At 33.9% G+C, this 19,684-nt stretch overlaps 2 protein-coding genes across 3 annotated transcripts; one reads left to right on the forward strand and one right to left on the reverse strand.

The window, feature by feature from the left end:
- Positions 1-497: 497 nt before the first annotated feature.
- Positions 498-7,668, forward strand: LOC116140163 (NAD kinase 2, chloroplastic). Of its 2 annotated transcripts, none has more exons than XM_031425787.1 (8): positions 498-847; positions 1,700-3,619; positions 4,321-4,442; positions 4,534-4,675; positions 4,794-5,018; positions 5,232-5,306; positions 6,200-6,301; positions 7,196-7,668. In XM_031425787.1, the coding sequence occupies exons 1-8, from the start codon at positions 647-649 to the stop codon at positions 7,397-7,399; spliced, it is 2,991 nt and encodes a 996-aa protein (XP_031281647.1). In that variant the 5' UTR covers positions 498-646; the 3' UTR covers positions 7,400-7,668. The 2 variants fall into 2 exon arrangements, with proteins under 2 accessions (XP_031281647.1, XP_031281648.1); XM_031425788.1 differs by having other exon boundaries at positions 1,703-3,619.
- Positions 7,669-8,890: 1,222 nt separating this feature from the next.
- LOC116140175 (1-aminocyclopropane-1-carboxylate oxidase 5) lies at positions 8,891-10,637 on the reverse strand. The gene is made up of 3 exons (XM_031425810.1): positions 10,455-10,637; positions 10,064-10,290; positions 8,891-9,830 (listed from the first exon to the last, which is right to left on the reverse strand). The coding sequence occupies exons 1-3, from the start codon at positions 10,554-10,556 to the stop codon at positions 9,233-9,235; spliced, it is 927 nt and encodes a 308-aa protein (XP_031281670.1). The 5' UTR covers positions 10,557-10,637; the 3' UTR covers positions 8,891-9,232.
- Between the last annotated feature and the right edge of the window lie 9,047 nt (positions 10,638-19,684).

Here is a 19,684-nt window from a genome sequence, read left to right on the forward strand (position 1 = left end):
AATTTAGTTAATCTTTTTTAATTAATCGAAAAATACTATATTAAGAAGAAACCTAACTGTTGTAGCTGTAGCTAGCTTTCTAGTTGGCGTTGCATAATTAGCATTTAGCACCGCTATATATTTCAATTTTCAATACAAATATGATTCTGCCACTGCCACTTGTCAACCATCAAGGAGTTTCAAAATTTTGATTATCAATTTGATTTTGTCGATTTTTATTTAAAAAATCTGCTTACTTCTCTTACAGGACGGAGGTTTTAAGCGATTCTAATTTTTATCATTTTTTTCTTCGATAAAATTCCTCACATGCATTGAGAAAGATTCCATTGGCTTGAATTATGTTAAATCACATAAATGTAGTGGCCGCAGAATTTACATGTTAAAAAGCGGATAAATCATAAATATATAAACGGGCGTAGGGGTAGGACCCAAAGCTGATTGATCCAGGACTAGAAGCACAAAGCATCACATCAAAAGCACACAACACCAAAATCAAATCAAACACCAGCACAACACAAAACTCAAATGACACCAAAGGAACTGAAAAAACTCTTCAACCACCAATAATACTACTCTGCTTAATCTCAAATCGATCCAATTCGATATTATCCACAACAACTTGTGTTGGCATGTCTCTTCTTGCGCCATGTGGCTCTTAGTAGACATGCAACGCCTCTCCCCTCCGCTCACCGGAATTTTATGCCCCTCTAAGCTCCCTAACGAGACCAAGTTCTTTGGTTTCGGGTTTAAGTTACATAGGAAAGATGGGTTCAAAAAGAAGATTAAGTTTGTAGTGAGTGCGGAGTTATCCAATTCGTTTTCTCAGAATTTGGGTTTGGACTCTCAGGTCAGTTTGGTTTTGCTGTTTCTTGAATTGGTTGGTTTTTATTTATTTATTTATTTTTTGTTTTCTGGCTTTTTTGTGAATTTTTTTTTTCTCGGTTTAATGTAATGGTGTTTGATGAAATGACTGATAGGGTTGTTTTCTGAATGCTGTTTTGTGAATTGCAATTGGGTTATGACGTTTAGATGATGGGGTTCATTTTGGTGGCAACTGAATAAAATATGGGGTGTCTTTTTTGATCTAGAAAGTTGGTTCTGTTCACACTGTGAAACTTGTTGATACTTTAGATACGAGTAAATAAGCTGATGGGTCACTTTCCGTTTGTTTAAAATTCTTTCTGATTGAGCACTGTGTAATAGTTGGAGCTCTGGACATGGTTTCAGTAGCTCCATGCACTTGAGGATGTGGTGTTCTATGGAAGACTTCTCACATTGCCTATTCTTCATTTGGTTCTTGTGTGAGGGAAAAGAAAGGTATCTGCTTGGTTGATTAGTAGCTTTTATAATATTTTTCTTTATTTACAGTCCAAAATAAAACCTGAAATAGCCATTCACAAGAATTATTAAAGTTCATCCTTTGATCATCTGGGTACTTTCCCCTCTCACTGTATTGCAACAAAAATAGCAAAACTTCTTTAAATGCTTTCAGTTTCTACACTTTTGTGGCCTTACATACTTATGTGACCTCACTGCCTTAATATGCTGGTGCTGGCATTTGTATCCGAGTTGTAATGCTATATTTTTCCCCTCACTGGGTTTAGTTTATGGTTTCAGTTCATTCCTTTTGTGAAATTGAGTAAGCAGTTTTCATATAAAAGTTTTGTACTGCTGACTGACACTTTTTTGGTTTAAATAGAAGGCTGTCCAGTCTAATGATCCAACACAGTTGCCTTGGATTGGTCCTGTTCCTGGGGAGATTGCAGAAGTTGAGGCATATTGTAGAATTTTCAGGGCAGCTGAACGGCTTCATGCTGCTCTGATGGATACATTATGCAATCCGTTGACTGGCGAATGTAGTGTTTCATATGATTTCACACCAGAGGAAAAACCATTGTTGGAAGACAAAATAGTTTCTGTGCTTGGCTGCATGCTATCTCTTTTAAGTAAAGGAAGAGAGGATGTTCTTTCAGGAAGATCTTCAAATGCCTTTCGTATAGCAGATGTAAGCATGATGGAGGACAAGCTTCCACCACTCGCCATCTTCCGGGGTGAGATGAAAAGGTGTTGCGAGAGCTTGCACATTGCTCTTGAAAATTATTTGACATCTGAAGATGTTCGAAGCTTGGATGTGTGGAGAAAATTGCAGAGGCTGAAGAATGTCTGCTACGATTCTGGATTTCCCCGTGGAGATGATTATCCCTGCCATACTTTATTTGCAAATTGGATTCCTGTTTATTTATCCACCTCTAAAGAAGATACAGGATCCAAAGATTCTGAGATTGCTTTTTGGCGAGGTGGTCAGGTAACAGAAGAAGGTTTGAAGTGGTTAATGGAGAGAGGATTTAAAACAATTGTAGATATGAGGGCGGAGATGGTAAAAGATAACATTTATGAAGCAGCTATAGATGATGCTGTTTTGTCAGGGAAAGTTGACTTGGTTAAAATTCCAGTTGAAGTTGGGACTGCTCCGTCAATGGAGCAGGTTGAGAAATTTGCATCTCTGGTTTCAGATTGCAGCAAAAAGCCTCTGTATCTTCACAGTAAGGAAGGGGTGTGGAGAACCTCTGCCATGGTCTCCAGATGGCGTCAGTACATGACTCGCTGTGCATCACAAATCATAACTAATCAGACAGTAACTTCAAATGATGTCTCATTATTAGATACAGACGGAAGGGTAGGACTAACTGCATCTACCATTGAAGAAAATAGGTCTGTCCTGGAGAAGGAATACAAAGTGACACAAGAGAAGTTGGTTGAGGTGCACACTACAAATGGATCATTTCACAAAGAAGTTACATCAGCCAAGGATGAAGAAAATCAGAGTAATGGGGCATATGAAAGCCTTAATTCTATTAAAGGTGTAGAATCGTTGAAAACAGTTGGAAATGGGGTGGAATCTGTTGGGCAATTCTGCAGGGAAACTGATCCTCTAAAGGCTCAGGTCCCTCCTTGTAATTTTTTCTCCAAAAAAGAGATGTCCAGGTTTTTCAGGAGTAAAAAGATATCACCTCCGAGATATTTTAATTATCCAGTGAAGAGGTTGGAAATGTTGCCAGGTGAGCTTGTTTATTCTAGTCCCGTTTCAGGACCTGCAGAGACAAGAAATCCCAATGGTTCAGTTAGCGATCAAAATCTATCTGCAGAGCATCAGAGCTCACCTGCTGAAAGACTGAAGTATTTGGATGGTGATAGTTATGCTTCGGTTGATTCAAGTGTGAATGGGTTTGGTAAAGGGGACAGGGATTGCATGACTGAAACTGTTGCCTCTACCTCTGTGAGTAACAACTTAAATGGGCATGTCATATCTAAACCTGTTAAGGAGGATCGGAGGAGCAACAGAAAAGCCTCAACTTCTGGTGATGAAGACTCGGAACAAATTGAAGGGAATATGTGTGCTTCTGCAACTGGTGTTGTGAGGGTGCAGTCAAGAAAGAAAGCTGAGATGTTTTTAGTGCGAACAGATGGATTCTCATGTACGCGAGAGAAGGTGACTGAATCTTCCTTGGCTTTCACTCATCCTAGTACACAGCAGCAGATGCTTATGTGGAAATCTACACCAAAGACAGTATTATTGTTGAAGAAGCCAGGGCCAGTGCTCATGGAAGAAGCAAAAGAGGTACCCATATAAAATCTTACTAGTTAATATTACAATGTTTCCCTAAATGTACTTTGAAATTATGACTATCTAAAACAGTAGCTATGTTGATTGTGAAAGTTTCTAATTTTTTTTTTTTTTTTTTTTTTTGTTAGCATGATATATATGTGCATGCATACCTCCATTAACCTTTTATAATTATGGCAAAGAGTATTGCTGGCTGGAAACATATTAATCATGTTAGAATATAAATAATTTTGTTGATCTTTTACCTATGAGTTTAAGCTAATCACACTTCCTTGACCCTACATAGGGGTTCTTTATCCATTGGAGTAAGAAATGGTTGCCATGCCTGCTGATGCTTGCTACAAATTTATGTATTCGTAAATTTGTGAACTGATGTCAACATGCAACCAGTCCCATGTAAAAATCAGTTTTAAAATCAAGCAATGGAGTTTTAATTCTTTATTAGCTTTTAATTTGCTTCTGGTGTTTTGTTAGTGAACTTAAGAATTTGTAACATGTTTTTTCTTACACTGTATATCTAGAGAAAGGTATCTTGTCAAGAAATTTGGTATTTAACATGACATGTATTCCTCTTTACCTGCTTCCATACTAGAGAATATCAGAAAAATTCTTTCTATGACAACAGTCTTTATTTCTGCATTAAATTTTAAAATTATGTAGCCATTCTTATTTAATTTTTTGTATCTGATGTGCAGGTTGCCTCTTTCCTATGTTACCAAGAGAAGATGAATGTTCTTGTTGAACCAGATGTCCATGACATATTTGCTAGAATTCCAGGGTTTGGATTTGTTCAGACCTTTTATACTCAAGATACCAGGTAAAGATAACGTCATCTAATGCACAGCGATTCTATTGTATAATGTAATGCTCTTCTTGCCTCATTGCCCTGTTGCATGCCATTAATACAGTGATCTTCATGAGAGGGTTGATTTTGTGGCATGCTTGGGGGGTGATGGTGTCATACTCCATGCATCAAATTTATTCAGAGATGCTGTACCACCTGTTGTATCGTTTAATCTCGGATCTCTAGGATTTCTCACTTCCCATACTGTAAGTTTGCAGCTCAACTCTTTCTTTTTACTGTTACTACTTTGTTTTATAAATTTGGTCATTTATTTGACAGCTTATGTGTTTGAATTTTTAATTTTGATTTTTGTTTATGACATAGTTTGAAGACTACAGGCAGGACTTAAGGCAGGTCATTCATGGGAATAACTCACTGGATGGTGTTTATATAACTCTTAGAATGCGGCTACGCTGTGAAATTTTTCGCAATGGTAAAGCAATGCCTGGGAAAGTTTTTGATGTCCTAAATGAGATAGTTGTTGACCGTGGTTCTAATCCATACCTTTCTAAGATTGAATGTTATGAACATGACCGACTGATAACCAAGGTGAGGTATCAATCTAACTCTCTAAATAAGAAAAATTGTTCAATCATGCCTCAACTTTCATTTGAGCAGAGTCTGCTTGCTTAACTAACACATGCAAAATTCAAGTTCTATTTAGTCCATCTTGACAATCATCATCTATGTATATTCCATGGATCTAAACCTTTGGTTCTTTAATTATAATGGTATGCTCTTATTGTCAATGTCTCAATTTAGGTGCAAGGTGATGGAGTCATAGTAGCCACACCTACAGGAAGTACTGCTTACTCTACAGCTGCAGGAGGTTCCATGGTAAGCTTTCTTTTGAGTTGTGGAGTTACAAATTTATGATATGCAGAATCCATCTGTTAAGATGATTTTTATGGTAGGGAATTCTTCCCCAATTTCGTTGCTTCAAAAGAAAATTGTAAATTCACTTGAGAGAAACTGTTAATGTTCCTGGTTTCTAATGTAAGGACCCTTGATTTTATTTACTTGCAGTTGCTATGAGATTGATGGAGTGTTTGATTATGGAATGATTGGCTTGGCTTATCAAGATCTAAATTTTCTGTTGTTTACAGTTGAAAAAAGAAAAAATTTAATTTGAAAAGATGACACTACACAAATTTAAATTAAGGTCATATTTCCAGTGAAACATTTTTATGATGACTTTTTTCGGTATGGAAGCAGGAATTGGATGCCTCTGAAAAAGTATTACCTAGTTCTTTACTTAAGATTATCTTGAATTCTCTATAAAGTAGATTTCATGGAGAAAAATCTTGCTTTGGCACTACATACATTTTATGAGCCTTGCTTTGGCAACAAATTCATTGTATGACTGAATCCCGTTTACTTAGATATTCCAATGAATATTTTCAAGGGAAGTGATAAATTCTCTCCCCATGGATCTTCTCTATATGAATTGACAAAATGTTCTGAACATATGATAATTATTCAGTGTCATGATGATAATAAAGTAAGGATATTTCAGACAAGTTGGGGACATTTTTGTTGAGTAAGAGAACCTATTTTAGGAGGGAATTTATAATTTCCCAATAATCTGTAGTTATTTGTCATATATACTTACTGTTATCACTACATTACATATATGTTTATGTTCAAATCCAAGCGTTGTGACTGGTTGTTGCCATTTCTTTTTCTGCACGCCTCATATGTATGTCACGTTATATAATTTTTGAATGCAGGTACACCCAAACGTCTCATGTATGCTTTTTACACCAATCTGTCCACACTCCCTCTCATTTAGACCTGTAATACTTCCAGACTCTGCAAGGCTTGAATTGAAGGTAAATTTATAAATGTATCTCAGCACTTATTATTTTTAAATTTGTTGACAAGAATTGTATTAATAAAAAGGGACTCCCTAAACTGAACAAGCAGTAGCCTCGGAAAGCAAAAAGATCTATACAAATTGTGGCTAAGTATCTCCAAAGAAAAAAAAAAATCTATAAGTTTTGGAATCTAGTTCACTCTAGTTATAGCTTATTAGTTGTCCTAGGTTGAAACATTAGTTTTGAGTTGTGGAGTTCATAGACAGCATACCACAAAAGAAGAATATAGTGGTGTTGGACTAATTTGTGCCTCAGACACTTGTTAGTTGTTAGAAGAAATCAGGGTGGAGCTAATTGGTTTTATTTACATTGCTTGCTGGCTGTCAGTTTGCTTATTACATGTCAGCATCTTCATCACTATGCTGTGTTGTATGAATTTTGGGCTTAGGAATCAGAATCTAGGTTCATGTTTTTCAACCTCATCGTCCCCTTATTAGTTTAAAGAAGCTTATAATTCTTATCATTTAGTTACTTGAAAATTTATCATGGGCAAAGATGGTATGCAACTAAGTCACAAGAATCGGGGATTGTTATGCTTGAATCCAGAGTTGATCAGAGTTCTGACATTTGTGCAGGCACACAAGCATGTATATATGAAAGATTGGAGGAAAAAGAAAATTTCTTTAGACTGTTATAAGATAACTAATTGGCCACTTAATCACGTCATTATGGATGAATGTTCAGTACATCTTCCAAGTTACTCTTAATTGCATACCTTCCTGGTTGCGTTCCAGTAGATCTGATTAAATTTTTAACTTGGAGACATATATCTTAGATCTAATCAGTTTACATTTCATGTAAATGACATTCTTCAATTTGGAGGATCTAACCAGTGTTGTAAATGAACAGATTCCTGATGATGCACGGAGCAGTGCATGGGTTTCTTTTGATGGAAAGAGAAGGCAGCAACTCTCGAGAGGAGATTCTGTCAGGATATTTATGAGCCAACACCCGCTCCCAACAGTTAACAAATCTGATCAAACTTGTGACTGGTTTCACAGCTTGATTCGCTGTTTGAATTGGAATGAGAGGCTTGATCAGAAGGCCCTTTGAAGCCTTCGAAACGGATGAGAAGCAACTCCTTCCTTGATCAGGAACGGGGTTTGTGTAAATCATTGTACAGACTGTAAATGTGATAGACTAGAGAAAAATTGAAATTACAAAGAGTAAATACTATAATTACCAGCATTGGCTCCCACATGAAGATTGGGTTGGCCACATACATTTAAAATTCTTTTCTTCCTTTCAGTACTAAAAACAATAATTGTATACTGTCATTTACGTTATGATAATAGAAATCTAGTCTTACAGCCCCTTTCTGGATCTGAAAATATGATTCATAGATGCTTGCTTGATTAGGTGTACCGTTTCTTATTTATTTTATTTCTTTGAGACATGTTGTTTCAGTTTTATGTGGGAATGTATAGGAGAGAGGAAGGTTCTTAATCAAATTAAAAAAAAAAAAAAAAAAAAATGCTAGGAGTCGGCTAAAGCTATAAAAATCTCTGTTGAACTATCTGTCACTGGATTTGTCCAATGACAAGGGGGAATACTATGAATTAACATTCAGATAACAAGATTACTGCCAGATCAATGTCTTTGAATATATATATATATATATATACATTTCATGTGCTAATGTTATATCCCTATCTGGGCTAGAAAGTATCTGATCATACTTCTTTCAGTGTAATATGATTCTTCACTGGGCTGGAATTCAATTCCTTAAATAATGAGAGGCACTTTAGTTCGTGAACTAAATTGAAGGTTTGATAGGGCATCAGTAGACAGTATCTCTGTTGATGCAATATTGCATTGGAATCTTTTGGTCTATACTACCAAAAGTTATTAGTTTTTTTTTTAGGTAACTAAGGTATCCAGATCCATTAGAGCCTGTCTAATTCTCAGGGTCACGTAACATCCTACAAATCCAATAAATCATGATAATTATACAAATGTGATAGATATTTCTCTTGCTAGTAGAATATAAGACCTTGAGTATAACTAACTTTAGTAGCTAAAGGGTTTACAGTCAAAAGTTATTGTTTTTTTTTATATATCAACCAAATATGTGTTTTGCAAGTCCTTAATCCGTCGGAGACAAGCAAACCAGGCCTTAAAATTAAGCAGGATTAAGATCTTGATGATCTATGCCATTAAAACTTATGGTTTCTTTCTTTTATATAGTACAGTTTGCTTCTAAAACTGTTATCTCATAGTTCGTTTAAATAAATGAACCATGTCTAAATAGAATGAATTAAAGCAAAACTAAGCATCTTTTCACGTTTTGAATTTAGGTGCACCCTCTTTCGTTAATTATATGGAAATGTCAATGCAAGGAGAAATTCCTTAACCCACATGTTTAAATATAGACCATTATCTCTCAGGCATAATTTGACCCAGCTATACATAATGCTTCATATCAAACATTTATAGAAGAATATGCATTGAACTGTGAGGCAAAATGGGTAAATATTTGTATATTACTGTTGACTTTGAGGCATGCATGCAAGAACATGACTGCACGTAATATCCAGCTGTGGAGTCTTCTTGGAAAGAAAAAATATAGTTTCAGTACTACTGAATGGTACAATTTTTAGTACATTTCTATTTTACAAACCAAACCTTAACAACACTTAAAAACTTCGACCCCGTGCATGTTTACATAACAAGCAAGAAAGAGATCATCTTAGAAATCGAAGAAAATAAAATTAAAATCACACTAAATAATTTACTCACTTCACTTGAGCAGCTTTCTTTCCTCTCTTACACATGTAGTTAAAAGGAAGAAGCCTTTTGCCCATAGACCTTGGGAAAACCCAAAAAAATAAAAGAGATATTAAGGTGTAATAATCTTTTCGATATGAAGTTTTTGTAATTATAAAATTACGTGGCTTTCACTGCTTGGAACCTTGGTTCTTTAGGGAGGAACTTCTGCTCAGCATAAACTGACATGTAGTCCCCAAACACAAACTTGGGATAAATTTGTTCCACTTCTTGGTTAGCTTTTTCCATGAGTTCTGGTGCAGGAGCTATGGTGGCCTTGAGTGATGGATTGTAAAACGAAGCAATGGATCTCCTATTCCCATCAGGTTTAGCATTGACTCGGTGCCACACACTCTTGTACTTACCATTGCTCAGGACTTCAATCTGATCACCTGTGTTAATCACAATAGTGTTTCTCATTGGCTGGACATCGATCCATTCGCCATCTTTCAGGACTTGAAGGCCGCCCACCTTGTCATCTTGGAAGAGTAATATGACTCCCCCGGCATCGGTGTGAGCTCGAAGACCATTAACGAGCTCAGGATGAGGGCATGGCGGGTAGTGGCTCACCTTGGTTCCGAAGAAGGCATTATCTCCATCGCCATTGTTGAATGCCCTCTTGATGTAGCCCTTTGGCAACCCCAAATTCTCATCCATTACTTCCATCACTCTCTCGGCAAGTTTCTTCAACTCAGATCGGTACTCCGCCATGGTTTCCCTGTCAACAATATCACAAGTTAGATTACTTAATTATAATGAGATGTCAAAATGAAGCAAAGCTAAATTCTGTACAATATCTACTTCAATTGAACTACAAGAAATTAAAGTCTTTAAATATGAAAACGAGAGTGCTTTTTCGTGAAATTTTAAAGTGTAAAACACAAATTATGTATATTTATGGTACTGGTCAAAGAATGAACACTAAAGAAAAGGTTGAAACTTTAAGCTTACTTGAATCCAGGGGTTGCTGATGGCCATTCGTTATCATCAGTGAGAAGGAAGACATCTTCCCAATCAAAATTCTCCAACTTTTCACCACTCTTCTTCTCCGCCAACTCATTCAACTTCTTCACTTCAGCCGAGTTCTTGAATCCCTCTTCCCTCTCCAGCTTAAAGCACTCAGCGGCCACCATCTTCACCTTCTCCATAAGCTCCTCCGAAATCCCATGGTTCTCCAGCTACACCAGCCAATAATCTAGAGTTAATACTTTCATATTTTTTTTAAAAAAAAAAAAGAAAAAGGCCTCCGCAAAAGATTGAATGAATTTTGTTGAAAGGAAATTTCCCCACCGAATAGATAAACATTTTTGCATGTTATCAACTAAAAACATAAAAAATATACCTGAAAGAATCCCCATTCCTCGCAAACAGTGGCTATCTCAGCCATCGTCTTGGCCCTCTCCTCACCGTTGAGCTTCGAGAAATCGATAACCGGAATCGCCATTACTTCAGTCAAGAATATCGAATCAACCAACTAGCACAAAGAGAAAGAGAGAGAGTGAGAACTGGGTAGGTTTCGTTTGGTTTTTCGTGTAAGTAATTGTGAAGAGGAACATGCAGGAGTAGGGTTATTTATAAGAGAGGTTCCCGCCATATATTACCGGATTGTCAACTCTTTATTAATTTAATTATTTTTTCTTTTCTTTTTAATAAAGTAGCCGTTAGGGTATGGTATGGGACGGTGACATTTTATTATTTTATTTATAAATTGAAGTCAATACCAGTAATTCACAACACAAGCATACTTTTTCAGGTGATTACCTCATTAATTACCTATAATTAACCAACTAATTAGTCTTAATTCTTCTGCCACGTGGAAGTCATGGCGGGCTAGTTAGTTCTCAACTGTCTATGAGTTTCATCCTAATGATCTAACGGTTGAGATTAACTTAATCTGCCGGATAATTGGAGTTGAGATTGAAGACAAGTGGCAAGATGGCATGGCTCTCATGTGCTAGCTTTGAGTCCCCCACTCCGCTTGCTCATAAATAACTACAAATTAATTAAATAATAAAATTAACTACCTTAATTATAATTTTGTTCATCGATCTTTTCAACACATCATCTTACTTGTAACTGAAATCTCTGCCGACTAATCGACCACCGTTGATCCTGTTGACGACTCCGATGATCTTGTACCCTTTTGACATTTATACATATAACATGCTCTTCTTTGTCAAGTCATCATGTGATTAATTTGTTAATTATTAAACTAATTAATTAACTCATTTCTAGCCACTGTTTGAGGGTTAAGTAACTCCAGGTCAATACTTTTTCACCCTTAAACAAACCTCTCCCCTCCCCTCCTCACCCCATTTCATTTCATTTCATTTCATTCATCCTTATACATAACATTATAATTAAACTCTTCTCATCAACATTTTATCCATTCAGTATCTTAATAATTCTTATATTGCACAATATACAGAAATGTTATAAATACAAGAGTTTAATGATCTAACACAATACATTATAATTAAACGCTTATCATTATATTAAAATTGTCAATATTGTATCTAAAATTCGACATTATTTGATATTTTAACCTTAATGGTAACGATAAGTTATCGATTCATTTGACCAATACAATATTTTTCATTGGACAAATCTACTAATGATTCCTTATTTATGAGGCAAAACATAATACTTGAGTTTAACGATCTAAAACAATACATTATAATTAAACATTTATAATCATATAAAAGATTAACGTTATTATATCTAAAATCTGATGTGAACGATAAGGATATTTGATTGACTTGGCCAACTCAATATTCTGCATTGGATGATATCTACCGAACTAATAAACCATTATCGATTCAAAATCTTAGGGTCTGTTTGATTTGTTATTTTAGATATGATTTTAGAAATAATATTGGATAGTTGAATAGGGTGATTATTACGAGGTAAATTTTAAAAATTAAAAAAAAAAAAAAAAAAAAAAAACCCCTAGATTGCTAATTTAACTAAACACCCCAATATATAAAATTTTTGTAAAATGACAAAAACACCCCCACTCACCCACAATACCAGATTCTGGCCACCACTGCCGGAATCTGGTCAGAGTCTGGCGTTACGACGCAGACCGATCGGATTTGACCGAAAGTGCGTCAATATGACATTTTTCAGCTAGATTAGGCCGTCAGCGACGGCCAAAGATATAGGCATCGTTGTCGGTCAATGACGGCAAGAAGTTGGCTGTCGTTGACAGCTAGATCTGCGAATTACTGGCCAGTTCCAGTTGTTTGTAGGCCGTTGTGACAGATTTTGGCTACCACCAATGGTAGTTTCCGAAATCTGGCAACTATGGATGGGTGAGAGTGTTTTTGTTAATTTTTAAACTTTTTCTGGGGGTGTTTAAATAAATTAATAAATTTAAGGAGTCTAAAAATAATTAAAAAATATAATAGTACTTCCTAAATAATTAAACAAACATTTATTTTGGGAGTAAGATTGATAATATGATATGAAATAATAAACTAAACCGACCCTTAATAATTCCTTAAATTACAGTGTATAGAAACGTTATGAAGGAGGCAAAGCATAATACAAGAGAATAAATGATCTGTGAATGGACCAGCTGTGTTGTTGTGTGAATATATGGTTGGCCTTCTGATCACGGATTCCACTTGGCCGAATTGTTAGGATACAATTGACAAGGGACAGCCGAGTTTAATTAATTCATTAATTGCTGTACCTAGTAGTACTTGGGAAATTTTGTGGTGATGACTGATGAGTGGGGTTGGAATTGGATTAATATTTGTATCACTGGCATGTTCAAGATCCCATCAACAATGTGTAAATATTATAAATTTTTACAAATGATGAATAAACCTAGTGCCACGTTGCTTCATTTGACTTGGAACTTTGTTTTAATTTTATATAATAAGGTGTTGGATTAATCTTTTATTTAGAGTTTGAACTGGCTATCAGTCTAAGCCAAGACTTCATGACTGAATAATAATTAAATTGTGTAATGTTATAGCAGCCTGTTGGTCAATAAGTTGATATAATTATTGTCATGTTTGCATTAATCTATTTTATTTATGGGTTATAATTCTTTTTCTACTTGTGGAAAATCCATTCTTTAATTATTTATTTCATTACTAGAGTTTGATTATCGAAGAAGCTGAGAAATCGACCTTCATTAATTAAGCTTAAGCTTAACTTAATCAGAGGCTGAGTTTAATCGAATCTTAAACATTATTGTAATTTTTTATTTAAGTGTACATGGAACTACAAGAGACTGAATTCAACCTGGTTCATCCACGTATAATCTTTATAATAATCATCCTGGATAACATTATAAATCTATCATGCAACCAAAATTAAAGATCATATGCTACATGATTGGCATTATTCTTAATAATAATTATCATAAGCCAGCAATGAGAGAAGTTCATCAAGTTCATTCCCCCGAGACAGTGTTTGAATAAGATTTTTTTTGCCTTGGAATAAGAGTCAAATTGAGTAATATTCATGCATTAGAATTGAATTCAATACTTAGAAATTACATTAAAAATCAATAATTCTGTTTCTTACAGTCCAAGAATTCTAATTGATTATAACCCTCTCACTCTCACATGCTGCTGACTAATGATGTCTCTCCCAAGCCATTCATGGAGCTGACACAGGAAAATTTTGTCTAGGCTCTCTGTACATAGATTTGGTTTATGGTCACTGTCTTTCATTAATTAATTTAATCAATCCCAATATGGAATTTTTAATTTAATCAACTATATATTAAATAATATTTATGCCAGCAAAGTCATTGACATGGTCGGTCCAAATTTTGTTGGACCAATTTCCATTGGGAAATCAAAGAATGCGAGTGACTTCTGGCTGGATTAATTATTGATTAATCACTTTTTCTAATTAATTAAACAATTAACAATGCAAGATGGCTGGATAATTATATTAGATTCTCTTTATAGTCATAATATTGAGACCAACTAAATTTATTATTATGAGGAGGTTATAATTTAATAGAGGTTTAGTTATAAAAATTATTGTTTTGATTTATTATTTTATAATTCATGTTTTAATAATATTAGGATTTCAATTCATTATTTTAGTAATATTATGATAGTACGAAAATGGATATCAAAAAGTAATTACAAAATTTTGTGATAGATTCGACAACTTTATTATATTAATCAAATAGATATTAATGTATTTCTTAATTATACAAATGAGCAACAAGTCATATACCTTTTAATTACTGAAGAAGAAATCATTACTGGAATTAGACAAGAAGAGGAAAGAGATAATCCTGAGGATGATAGTACGAAAATACCAAAAATTTCGTGCCAAGAAGCTCTAACTAGCTTGAGATCTAGAAATATTTTGGCTTTAACAAGAAGGTGTCAATACTGGCGACTTATTACGTACCCGTATGATAAAAGTTATGGTAACAGTTTTAAAACATAAATCATTGTCCCAAACAACTTTAGATAAATAATTTATTTCATCTTAAACCTTTAATGTAACATAACATATATGTTTTACAATGTACAGACAAGTTCCTTAAGACGGGACCTAAAAAAATTATAACTTACTACAATGTGAAATTTATTTTTATTTATAACTGGTTTAAATTAAGACAATAATTTTTTATAATTATATGGAGATTATTCTTATAGAGAGTATTATTATAGAGAGGTATGTATATATAAAACTACCCAGAATTTTAAATGTCTTAACGGAAGTGTTTGTGTGTCAGTCAATACCGTTGGCTAATTGGATATTTAATGCTTAATTAGTTGCATAATTAACTACCTTATGTAACTGTATCAGGGTTTCGTAACCATTCCGTAATTGGAATGCTACATTAATGGTGTTATTTAATTAGAGGTTATGGAAGAACGATATTTCTAGAAACTTGCTCTTATTTAATCAACTAATAAATAACTATATATTCCGAAAATGGGTTAAGATTATGTATAATATAAAGATTTGTTTGCTTTAATCTCTATATGATAAACAAATGGACCCAAAAATACTTTATATAAGAAAATATTATTCCCATCAATTGATAACAAATATTCTTTTTGTAAAGCAATGTTAAAAGACAAAATGTTGGTAAGTTCAACGAACATAAATGTAAATTTTAATTTTAACAATTCTTGGTATAAATAAATATTATTTGATTCAAATGATCAAAATAAAAAAAATAGGATTCAATGTATGTGATATCGAAATGTAATTAATTTAAACAAACTTATCCTTCATCATTCATATCTTTTACCGATAAGCTACCTTTTGTAATAAACTTGAGAGTAAACGACGTGTTCCCACCCAAGGTTTCACGAAATGACAGGTTTCCACCATTGGTTTTATAAATTCTAAATTTCCACTTCTAAGTTAACAAAAATTGTTTAATTTAATGATCAAACGGTAAAGTGGTCATTTGCATGACGTTACATCTGAAATAGAAATAAAAATTTCAAAATAACCCTCCATATCTCGATCAAATTTCTCTCATAAGCACACTCTCTTTAAAATCACCTCTCTTTTGCCGCTTCTCTCTCCTTGCCTCAACCATAACCTCCCATTTCTCTCCCTAACCAGTAGCCAAAATCCTCTCTCCCTCCATAACCCACAGTTGCCAACCCTCTCACAGTCTTTGACCTCCTCAGCTTTGTCGACTCCTGTAACTCAATCTTGTGGTAAGCTGTGACAATGCGAGGCACACAAACGTGCGCACGAGTGTGCCTACCTGTGCGTGCGGGCGAATCTATTGGGCACTGGGTATGCATGTGATGTGTTGGGCGTTAGGCGTGCATGCAATGTGTTATGTTCTAGCTAGAGAGGGCTTGGTGAGGCGTTTCTTCAAACAGATGGTCGGTGTGTTCTAGAGAGGAGAGGTTGTGTTGATGGGGGTTTTTTAGCGACGTTTCACACAACAAACACAACAACATAGCCAAAGGTGGAGGAGGAAAAGGGGTTTTCAAGTGGATTAGGGTCACAAAACGCGACTATTGCGTGGCAGCAGGTGTAGTTCACAATCGGTAAACGATGACTAGGGATAGCTGGTAGGGGTATAGGTTTTGATGAGGAGAGGATGGGGGTTCAAGTGTTGGTGACAGGAGTTGTTTTTGGTGTCAAAATTGACTAGAATTAGGCTAAAGAGATAGGAAAACGTGCGTAGGAGCAGTTGGATTCTCGAATTGTTTTAGTTTTTGGGTTTAGGGTGTTCTGATTTTGGGGTATAAAGTTTGGATATGGGTTTGATGTTGGTCATGGCGGCTTGGTTGATAGTTGATAGAGTTTATGGCGACAGTGGCTAGGTGGTGATGGCAGTGGCAATGTTTGGGTGGTTGGAGACGAGGATGATGGGAAGGTTGAAGAAGAGGGTGTTATTGAAATAAATTTGAAAATAAGATGATTATTTTTCTAATTCTATTAATTTGGAGATTAAAAAATAATTTATTAATTTATTTGTCAAGGACAGTATAGTAATAATACCCTTTACACCTAGTAAAACTTGTAAATCGTTAATAGTGTTGGTTTAAGAGTGAGAATCTAAAATTTATGAAACTAATGGAAACTTACTATTTCACCAAAGGTGGAACATATCGTTTACTCTAAACTTAATAATTGAAAGAAACAAATTAATTGATAAAGTCAGCAAGATCTTTTCACACTAAAACATTGATTTGCTTGTCAATTGCATCAAAGATGGTGACAATAATTCTATTTGTCTCATTAATTTTAATCTAATATATAATTACAAGTAATCTCATCAGCAGTAGCTCAACTGCTTTCTTGCAAGTTGTGAACATTAATTTAAAATCCCTTTAATTGTTTAAAGATTATAATATTTTCGGTTATGTCATGACAAATATTTGGATATGGACCTTCTTATTATTGCTACATTATTTATAAAATATAGTTGTTGAATGAATGTCGTCCTCAATTTGATTTGCTAATCACAATTAGTATATGATTGTTTACAACTTATCTGATTTCAATCCTATTCATAAATTAATTAATGACCTTTAGTTTAAGTAACCAAAATCTAACAATAAATTTATAGTTATGCAAACTTGCATCATAGGTGATTTAGTACCCAACTTTGTACAACTACTTTTCTTGTTTTATACCAAACTTAATTACGGCTGTTCAATAAATGGTTTTGTCAGTGTATAGAAACGTTATGAAGGAGGCAAAGCATAATACAAGAGAATAAATGATCTGTAAATGGACCAGCTGTGTTGTTGTATGAATATATGGTTGGCCTTCTGATCACGGATTCCACTTGTCCCAATTGTTAGGGTACAATTGACAAGGGACAGACGATTTTGGCCGTGGGATCAAGAGTTAGAAATTTTAATTAATTCATTAATTGCTGTACTTAGTAGTACTTGGGAAATTTTGTTGTGATGACTGATGAGAGGGGTTGGAATTGGATTAATATTTGTATCACTGGCATGTTCAAGATCCCATCAACAATGTGTAAATATTATAAATTTTTACAAATGATGAATAAACCTAGTGCCACGTTGCTTCATTTGACTTGGAACTTTGTTTTAATTTTATATAATAAGGTGTTGGATTAATCTTTTATTTAGAGTTTGAACTGGCTATCAGTCTAAGCCAAGACTTCATGACTGAATAATAATTAAATTGTGTAATGTTATAGCAGCCTGTTGGTCAATAAGTTGATATAATTATTGTCATGTTTGCATTAATCTATTTTATTTATGGGTTATAATTCTTTTTCTACTTGTGGAAAATCCATTCTTTAATTATTTATTTCATTACTAGAGTTTGATTATCGAAGAAGCTGAGAAATCGACCTTCATTAATTAAGCTTAAGCTTAACTTAATCAGAGGTTGAGTTTAATCGAATCTTAAACATTATTGTAATTTTTTATTTAAGTGTACATGGAACTACAAGAGACTGAATTCAACCTGGTTCATCCACGTATAATCTTTATAATAATCATCCTGGATAACATTATAAATCTATCATGCAACCAAAATTAAAGATCATATGCTACATGATTGGCATTATTCTTAATAATAATTATCATAAGCCAGCAATGAGAGAAGTTCATCAAATTCATTCCCCCGAGACAGTGTTTGAATAAGATTTTTTTTGCCTTGGAATAAGAGTCAAATTGAGTAATATTCATGCATTAGAATTGAATTCAATACTTAGAAATTACATTAAAAATCAATACTTCTGTTTCTTACAATCCAAGAATTCTAATTGATTATAACCCTCTCACTCTCACATGCTGCTGACTAATGATGTCTCTCCCAAGCCATTCATGGAGCTGACACAGGAAAATTTTGTCTAGGCTCTCTGTACATAGATTTGGTTTATGGTCACTGTCTTTCATTAATTAATTTAATCAATCCCAATATGGAATTTTTAATTTAATCAACTATATATTAAATAATATTTATGCCAGCAAAGTCATTGACATGGTCGGTCCAAATTTTGTTGGACCAATTTCCGTTGGGAAATCAAAGAATGTGACTGACTTCTGGCTGGATTAATTATTGATTAATCACTTTTTCTAATTAATTAAACAATTAACAATGCAAGATGGCTAGATAATTATAATAAAACCCCTCTATAGTCATATATTAAGACCAACTAAATTTATTACTGTGAGGATGTTATAATTTAATAGAGGTTTTGCTATAAGAATTATTGTTTTGATTTATTATTTTATATTTCATGTTTTAGTAGTATTAAGATTTCAATTCATTGTTTTAATAACGTTATGATAGTACTAAAATGGATATCAAAGAGTCAGTACAAAATTGTATGATTAGATTCGATAACTTTACTACACTAATAAAATAGATATTAATGTCTTTCTCAATTATATAAAAGAGTAACAAGTCGTGTATGTTTTAATTACTGAAGAAGAAATCATTACTGGACTTAGACAAGAAGAGGAAAGAGATAATCCTGAGGATGATAGTGCGAAAATACCAAAAATTTCGTGCTAAGAAGCTTTAAACATGCTTGAGATCTAGAAATATTTTGACTTTAACAAGAAGGTGTCTATGCTAGTGACTTATTACGTACCGGCACGATAAAAATTGTGGTAACAGCTTTAAAGCATAAATAATTATCCTAAACAACTTTAGATAAATAATTTATTTTATCTTAAACCTTTAATGTAACATAGCATATATGTTTTGCAATGTACATATAATTATTACTATGTAGAGACAAGTTCTTTAAGACGGATCTAGAAAAATTGTAACTTATTACAATGTGAAATTTATTTTTATTTATAGCTGACCCAAATTAGAACAATAATTTTTTATGACTATATGAAGATTATTCCTATATAAAGTATTATTATAGAGAGGTTCTATGTATATATAAAACTATCATAATTTTAAATGTATTAACGGAAGTGTTTATGTGTAGTCAATACTGTTGGCTAATTGAATATTTAATGCTTAATTAGTTGCATAATTAACTACCTTATGTAACCGTATTAGGGTTTCGTAACCATTCCGTAATTGGAATGCTACATTAATGGTGTTATTTAATTAGAGGTTATGGAAGAACGATATTTCTAGAAACTTGCTCTTATT

Source organism: Pistacia vera, unplaced genomic scaffold, assembly GCF_008641045.1.
Source record: "Pistacia vera cultivar Batoury unplaced genomic scaffold, PisVer_v2 Contig364, whole genome shotgun sequence".
Classification (NCBI taxonomy): domain Eukaryota; kingdom Viridiplantae; phylum Streptophyta; class Magnoliopsida; order Sapindales; family Anacardiaceae; genus Pistacia; species Pistacia vera.